The sequence below is a fragment of the Camelus bactrianus genome, chromosome X, assembly GCF_048773025.1.
Source record: "Camelus bactrianus isolate YW-2024 breed Bactrian camel chromosome X, ASM4877302v1, whole genome shotgun sequence".
NCBI classification, from domain to species: Eukaryota; Metazoa; Chordata; class Mammalia; order Artiodactyla; family Camelidae; genus Camelus; species Camelus bactrianus.
Genome location: NC_133575.1, coordinates 86,993,375 through 87,002,068, shown reverse-complemented (window position 1 = coordinate 87,002,068; position 8,694 = coordinate 86,993,375). Strand labels below are relative to the sequence as shown.

The 8,694-nt window shown below is 41.8% G+C and overlaps 1 protein-coding gene across 2 annotated transcripts; it reads right to left on the bottom strand.

Moving 5' to 3' along the window:
* Window positions 1-5,062: 5,062 nt before the first annotated feature.
* Window positions 5,063-8,198, bottom strand: LOC105075856 (thymosin beta-15A). 2 transcript variants are annotated; one of them, XM_074359246.1, is made up of 3 exons: window positions 7,902-8,198; window positions 6,471-6,587; window positions 5,063-5,489 (listed from the first exon to the last, which is right to left on the bottom strand). In XM_074359246.1, the coding sequence occupies exons 2-3, from the start codon at window positions 6,568-6,570 to the stop codon at window positions 5,452-5,454; spliced, it is 138 nt and encodes a 45-aa protein (XP_074215347.1). In that variant the 5' UTR covers window positions 6,571-6,587; window positions 7,902-8,198; the 3' UTR covers window positions 5,063-5,451. The 2 variants fall into 2 exon arrangements, with proteins under 2 accessions (XP_074215347.1, XP_074215348.1); XM_074359247.1 differs by lacking the exon at window positions 7,902-8,198 and having other exon boundaries at window positions 6,471-7,839.
* Window positions 8,199-8,694: the final 496 nt, after the last annotated feature.

Sequence of the window (8,694 nt, the reverse complement as noted above, 5' to 3'; positions counted from 1 at the left end):
ATCTCATGACATATGAAGTGGAACATCTTCTGATATGCTTATATGTCATTTGTATATCTTCTTTGGCAAGGAGTCTGTTAAGGTCTTTGGCCAATTTTAAAATCAGATTGTTTGTGATTTCTTTTTGAGTGTTAAAAGACCTTTGTATATTTTAGATAACAGTCTTTTTATCTGATATCCATTGCAGGTATTTTCTCTCAGTCTATGGCTTGTCATTTCATTCCCATGACAGTGTCTTTCACAGAGTGGAAATTTTTAATTTTAATGAAGTCCGGCTTATCAATTCTTTCTTTCATCGATTGTGCCTTTGGTTTTACAACTAAAAAGTCATTGCCAAACTCAAGATTATCTAGATTTTGTCCTATGTTATTTGACAGGAATTTTATAGTTTGCACATTACATTTAGGTCTGTGAGCCATTTGACCTAATTTTTATGAATTGTATAAGGTCGATGTCTGTATTCATTTTTTTTTGCATATGGATGTCCAGTTATTCCAGTACCATTTATTGTGGAGGCTATCTTTTCTCCATTCTATTGCCTTTGCTCCTTTTTCAAAGATCAGTTGACTATATTTATGTAGGTCTATTTCTGGGTTCTCTGTTCCATTCCATTTGTCCAATATTTTGTCAATGTCACACTGTCTAGGTTACTGTAGCTTTATAGTATGTCTTGAAGTTGGGTAGTGTCAATCCTCTCATTTTGTTCTCCTTCAACATTGTGTTGGCTGTTCTGGGCCTTTTGCCTCTCCATATAAACATTAGAATCATTTTGTCAATATACACAAACCAACTTGCTGGTATTTTGATTTGGATTACATTGACTCTATACATTCATTTGGGAAGAACTGACATCCTGATGTACTGAGACTTCCTATCTATAAATATAGACTATCTCTTCCTTAACTTAGTTTTTCATTGATCTCATTCATCAGAGTTTTGTAGTTTTGCTCATATAGATATTGCAATAATTTGCTAGATTTATACCTAATTATTTCATATTTGGGGTACTAATGTAGATGGTATTTTTTTCATTTCAGATTTGACTTGTTCATTGGGGTATATAGGAAATCAGTTGACTCATATGTATTTGTATCCTGCAATCTTGCTATAGTCACTTGTTAATTCCAGGCATTTGTTGATTCCTTCAGATCTTGTACATAGACTATTATGTCATCTGTGAACAAAAAGTTTTATGTCTTCCTCCCAGTCTGTATACTTCAATTTTTCTTGTTTTGTGCGTTAATCAAAGCTTCCAGTACAATGATGAGTGTGCAGCCTTGTCTTGTTCCTTATCTTAGAGGAAAAACTTTCAGCTTTTCACTTTTGAGTATGATGTTAGCTGTGGTCTTATCAAATATGGACTTTATTATGTTGAGGTACATTCTTTCCCTACCTAATTTGTTGAGAGTTTTTATCTTGAAAAGATTTGAACTTTTCAAATGCTTTTTTGGTATCTATTGAGATGGTCATGTGATTTTTATCCTTCATTCTGTTAATGCGGTGTATCATATACTGATTTTTGTATGATGACCCATAGTTTACTCCCCACCCAAGCAGGGCTGTAAGATGGGCTCCATTGCTGGCTGAATTCTCTAGCCAAGCATCCTGGTCAGGTGGGACTAGCAGCCATACTCAGCTGTTGGGTGGGGCTCTGAATTTGCTTCTCTGCCCATAGAAGGGACTCCACAGCCCATGTGGCTCATTGGCTGAGGATCCAAATCAGGCAGAACTGCCAACCAACCTCCCTGGCCAGATGTGGCCACCAGCTCACCTCAGCAGATGGGCAAAACCACTGACTAGGATGTCTGCTTAGGCACCATTGCAAGCAGGAATGCAGTCTGCCTTGATCTGAGTGCTGGTTGTTGAAAGTCCTGCTTCCCTTCTCCATCTCTATCTGTCCCCCAGTGGTTGAGCCCTGAAGATTTTCCCAGTGATCCCTGTGAGGTGAGACCCATGTGAGCTTCCTGGGAAATGTCCAGCAACACTGGAGAAGCTGAATGTCCAACTTTTGATCTTTGTCACAGTGGAGAAACTGTTTCAGTGGATAAACATCCTGGTGTAGTGCTTTACCAGCCTGAGGGATGTGCGGCGTGATCAGAGTGTAACTGCTCCTTATATCCTTCTAATATGCAGTCCTTCTTGGTCTCTGTGGTGCAAGTGAGGTTTCAACCTCACCCCTGGGTTCTGGAATTTTTACAGTGGTGTCTTGTCTATGGATAATTGCTAGTGGGTCTTCTTATGAGCGGGAATGAAGTCAGGAGTGACATATGTTGCAATCTCGATGACATTATCCCTCCAGAGTCGCAATTAATAAATTGACTCAGGACTTAAATCTCAATGCTTATAGTGGAGTTATTGGGAAAAAAATTCTCCCCCTTGGACAGGCAAGTGATTCTAGTGACTAGAAGAAGATCCTCATATTATATATTTAAGAAAGGCAGGATCAAACTACTCCAGGTGGGCAATCAGTTTTCTCATCTTATGAGTATTCACTTAACAGCTTTCATCTCCTGCCATGTACCTCTCATCTGCTCCCACTCAGTTTAGCACTTACACTGCCGAGGGTAGAATCAGTACATTAATGAAAAGAATGGTTACTAGATGCAACTGAACAATGGCAGTTATTGTCCACACTGGCTCATCTAAAGATGTTCATGCTTCCCTTTAGGCCCTTTGCAATGGGCCTAATCTTGTGCTGGATTAGTGCACAAATGCAGGGGTTGTTGAATTTATCGTGGATGTACAGAATCTTTCTCAAATTTCCAAATGGCAATACTGGAAGGAGAGCGAATGTGTTGTAGGAAAGAATCAGGATCCAAAGAGATCTGATAATGAGAAAATTTGAGCACATCAGCACCAGGATGGTTCTCCATGCATGTAACTTGGGTCCAAAGGATCTGAGAAGTGTCATAAGAAGTCGTGGAGGTACGGGAGCAGGTACACAGCAGCTGTCTTCAAATACTGGAGCAGGGATCACCCATGCTGTGTGTGTCTCCAGCATACAGTCCTAGGACTATGGGATAGAAGTTACAGGGAGTAAGGCTTGGGCACAGTATACACAGCAGGTCTCTGCAAGGGACTGAATAACTCAACTGGACAATTGTTTCAAGCAAGAGTTAGGTCTTGGTGGCCAACATGGTTACTTTTAAGTCTCTAATCCTCTGGTTACACTGACCTGTGATTTTTTTGTCACCTCACACCTACTGTTTTGCTTGTGGAAGTTTATGCTGTAGCAAAGAAAACAGCCTCCACCTCCTGTGGAGGGTAAGAAAGGGATGGTAACATGATACTCGACATTTCAAATAGGTCCGAACAGCATAATTCCCTTTTTGTGGGAAAAGATATGTACAGACATACCTCATTTTATTGTACTTTGCTTTATTGCACTTTGCAGACAGTGTGCTTTGGGGTTTTTGTTTGTTTGTTTTTCACAAATTGAAAGTTTGTGGCAACCCTGTGTGGAGCAAGTTTATCAGCTCCATTTTTCCAACAGCATATGATCATTTTGTGTCTCTGTGTCACATTTTGGTAATTCTTATAATATTTCAAACCCTCTGCCAGCAAAAAGATTAACTCACTGAAGGCTCAGATAATAGGTAGCATTTTTTTAGCAATAAGGTGGGGTTTTTTTTTTTGAGCAAAGGTAGATTTATTCAAAGGGATACATTGAAAGGCAAGAGAAAGGCCACAAGCTGTGGGGGTTGGGTGCTCAGATTAAAAGTAGGTACACACTCCATAGACAGAATGTGGGCCCTCTCTGAAGAGGGAGAGAGAGGGGCCAATAAGATGTTTTTAAATTAGGGTATGTACATTTTTTAGACATAATGCTACTGCACACTTAACAGACTACAGTACAGATGACCTTGAACAATGCAGGAGTTAGGGATGCTGACCCCCTGCACAGTCTGAAATCCACGTATAACTATTGACTCCCCTAAAACTTAACTCCCAGTAGCCTACTGTTTACTGGAAACCTTGCCAATCACATAAACAGTTGATTAACACATTTTCTACGCTACACCTACATATTTTATACATTCATAGCAAATCTTTTTCTTAATTTATTGATATTTCTAAGCTACTTGGTTTATCTGTGTTTTTTCAAGTTATGGCAAATCTCAAAAAATTTTTCCAATATATTTATTGAAAAAATCTGCACAAAATTGGACCCATGCAGTTAAAATCTGTGTCATTCAAGGGTCAACTGTGTAGTGTAAATGTAACTTTTACATGCATTGGGAAACCAAAAAATTTGTGACCCACTTTATTTCACTATTCGCTTTATTGCAGTGGTCTGGAACCAAACCCACAATATCTCTGAGGTATACTTGGATATTAATAGACCACAGTCTAGAAGGTTATACACCCAAATGCCAACACTTCTAATTGGTGGGATTATAAGTGATTGATTTTTTTATAAATCGAAAGTAATAAAATATTGTATAGAGGCAGGGATTGGGACACTCCCATTTATACGTATGCCTTGTGCTTACCACAAACATCAAAAATGCTTGGTTCATAAGACAGTGGATTCTGTTCAGAAGAACCAGACAAAAGGTTCAGTGCTGCAGGTCATTAGCTGGCATTAGGTATCTGAGTTTATGCTCGATAGATGACGTAATGTGCTTAGCACATTGGGTGTTAGCAAGTGCTTCCTGCCCCCTTCCCGATTCAACCCCAACAGTGGGTGTCTGTCTCCTCTCGTTAAGTTGAAAAACACTTTTCAGAAAACAAGGGAACCCAGTTTAAATCCCAATCCTTACTCACCTTAAAAGATCACTTCAGACCACATTGTTTTCATTTCCTCAACTCCAAGATAAGGGGACTAGTCCACATTACCTCCCCTCCCAAGGTTCTCAAATTCTATGATTCCAACTATGGAAAAAAAGCAAGTCAGGACCCACTGGACCTGGACAGAGAGGAGCCTTTTCCATGTGACTAATCTGATAAAGTGGCTTTCCTTCAACCATTTTGTTTGGCTGAAAAGAGTAGCCTTGTGTACTTTCAGTCCCTAGAAGACCACCAAGAATGGACCACCGCAGGAGTCCAAAATGATTATGTTTATTATTTTATTGCTACATTAGAAATGAAAATAAACTGTGAGAAGCTGCAAATGCATGTCACTTCATGAAGGTTATGGAACACTAGAGACATCCGGTGTAGAAAGTTACAAGTGACTTATCCTTTAGGGATGCAAGGACTACACACACAAAGGTCATCAGTGGTGAGATTACTGACAGCATCAGCCAGCTGGAATGTTCAAAAATGGAAAGTTTAAAAATGAAAGTAAGGGAACATTGGTTATCTCTGACCTCTTAGCCAGGGATTATGGATGAGAAAACATCAGAAGATGCCTAAAATCTCTACAAACACATAGGTTTACAAAAAACAAGCCTAAAACCAAGACATTCAGGCAATGTTGAAATTTGTTCTTGGGAGGAGATCCCCATTTTATGATGTCTGAACACACTCTTTCTCCTGCTGGATAGCTGGGAAAAAAAACCAAACATAAACAATCATTAAAATGGTATTTTCATAAGATTAAGTTCAGTTTCTTCCAAAAGAGCTCTTTGCCACTCTTTGCCAAGTCATTGAAGGCTACCATACCTGCTTTAAATTTAGAATGCCAAGGCTCTAACCATAAATCCTCGTGTGTGTGTGTGTGTGTGTGTGTGTGTGTGTGTTAACCACCAGAACATTCACTAGAATCTACATCAACTGTGTCTTATTTTCCTTTTCAGACTTAGAGTTAGGTTGTTGCCATTTTTTCCATAGAATATTCTGAGACTGAAGAGCAAGTGAAGCATTTTCCTCAGATTTATCTATCACTATATAATTAGGAAGTTATACCCTTTCAGACAATTGTGACTAAATTAGGAACTCTCAAATAACACCAACATGATAAAAAAAAAAGTGCCCCTCGGTTTTGTGAATATGCTTGGGAGTTTCCCCATCAGGCTGTAACTCTCAAAGACGAAACTGATCCCTTGAGTCTGGGAGCCCCAAGTGCAGAAAGCCAAATCTGCAGATTTTGTGTGGTTCTTCAGGAATGAGATCATGGGCCCAAATTGCTAGATGCAGAAAATTCCAAGTAACCATAAAATGGACAAAACTAAGGTTTTTCTAATGCTAAGTCTAATATTCCAAAATTGGTCGTAATGTGATTTTTTAGTGATTTTCCATCAAGCAAATAGTTTTTCATCCCCTCATCACTGCTTGTGTCTATCGTGTAAGAACCACTTACATAACCCAAGTAAGATGATGACTATTTGAAATGAATTAAATTAAATTAAATTAAAAAACAAAAAAAAGAAAAAAAGATGATTGATATTTTTAACTGTTCATTAAATTCAGTGGCTACATAATTATCGCTTACTTTGTGGCAAAATTTACTAGAAGAGTTTATTTACTGAACATATGAATGTTCACCTTTCCTTTTCTCCACTAGAAACCCCCACTCCATGACTTACTTTCCTTTGAGGGGAGGGTATTTTTTTCTTCAGTATTAGTTTTCTTCAGTTTTGACCTGTCAAACTTCTCCACTTCAGACAAATCTGGCTTATCACTCATCTTGACTAAAAGAAACACTGAAAAAAATTTTAAACCCAACTGACAGAACTATTATCATACTAATGGATCACAGCCAAAAATTCTCACATTTAATATCAATGTGTATTTTATCTGCTGATTTTCAACAAGAAAACAGCACACATTTTAAAAAGTCACGATTTTATCAAAATGCTTTGAATTCCACATAAGTACCCCATTTCCGATAGCCACTGAATCAGGATGCACTAGAAACCAAGATGCTCTAAAACCCAGAGTCAATATGTCTGACTCTTAAAAATCACACTGAAGGTCAAATGTAGGTGACAGAAGCACAAGAGCATATAGAAGTAAAAGGAGACGTAAAGACTGGATTTAACCAGCTAATGAATTTGTAACAGGAAAAAGCACTATTTGAGCACCTTCACTCTGTATTCATTTCATCTGCCCAAAGACAGTAGATTAAGGAGCTGCAATAAGAGAAGGAGGGGATTTAATCTCGTCGTAACTAATTACACTTCTCAGTAGCTCCCTGTAGCACTGGTTTGTAAACATTGTAAGAAGGGCCAGCTAATTATGATCAGACTCAGCACTTCAGCAGAAGGGGATAAACCAAATAGAGATAATTTTTATTTCACAACGCTTTATCCTCAAAGGGCGAGGCTGGGAGATGAGGTGCCCAGTGATCATTCCCGATTTGTCCAGAAGAGACAACAGGAGACCCCTGAGACCGGAAAGCGGACCTGGCCCCACCCACCCTGGTGGGGTAAGACATCTAGTGCCCAGACTAGAATAAAGAGGCCCCCAAGCAGCCAGACGTCGCGAATATGCCTCCTTCCCGTCGAGGTTACCCTAAGACCCTCCTGTGATGAGCGATCAGCCGCCAATCTCCAGAGGCGGGGAAACAGCGACTTCAAATAAATAATAAAAGAGATGGGCGCATCAGCCACTTGGTTAGCAGCAATTTGCTTACATTTTTAAATAACTATCATCATTGTCGGGCGCCCAGCCTAACAGCTACAGTGGGGGAGGGGGAGGAGGGCCAGCCCCAGAGGGCCCGTTCCGGGCGGCCCCAAACTCCTCGTCTTCGCAGCCTCGGTCCTGCAGCCACAACGGACCCGTCGCTCTGGGGGCTCCCAACTCGGACCTTCCAGGCACCCACCCGGGAGGACTGCGCATCGCGCGCAGAAGGCGGCGCTGCGAAGACAAAGACGCGGACTCGCCAGGAGTGCAGATTCCAATCGCCAGTCCCAACCCCCCCCCCAATTCCAGAAGGCCCGACACCCCAGCCCCGCGGCCTCTGGGCCCGCCTGTCCCCATAGTCCTCTGGCTCCGGCGGGGCCGCGCGTCCTCACCCGAAGGCTTGAAGACCAGGGACAGGCCGACGGCTGCGCTGAGACTGCTCCGCACGCAGGACGAGGTTAGCCTTCCCGCGCGGAACCCTGAAGTTAAGTTGCGTGGAAGACCCCGCCCGAGTCGTCTCCCATTGGCCAAGGGATCCCAGACCCGCCTCCTCGCCCCTCCCACCGCTTTAACCTTGCTAGCCTGAGTCCACCTTCTCCGGGATACTCAGGACCTCACCCTTGTAACAGGGTGTTGATAACATCATTCGAGATCCGCCTCCCCAGACCCCACCCAAGCCCTCTCGGATTTGCCCGGGGACCAGTCACTGACCTACCTCCCCTGCCTCTCCCACTACTTTCGCCCTGAGGGCCCACTTCTCTTCCTCCCAAGTATATCACTCCTCCACGATAATAGGGGACTCTGAAATAAACAGGCATATCCTGCCCAGTTACCTTTGAACGTCTGAAGCTCCGAGAGCCAAGCTGAAGGCGCGGTAATCAGATACTCTCGGCTTTTTATAGCCAAAGGAACCTAAGTACGCGGTGACCACCAGTGATTTGGTGCTCAGTGTTGTCTGTTCTAATCCTCGGCCAGGTCGTGGAGGAGGGGTGCTCATAGAGAGGATGGGTGGTTCGGGGTCATTCACCCCCACAGCTGGGCATTTCTGTGACAGTGGTGCGCTCCTATGTAAATGTCACATTTTCTAGTTTTACAGCCACTGAACATGATAACAGTCAGTTTGAGGTAATCAGAGGATAATCTACAGAGGCTATTCATCTTTATATCTCCAAACCTGAGCCCTTT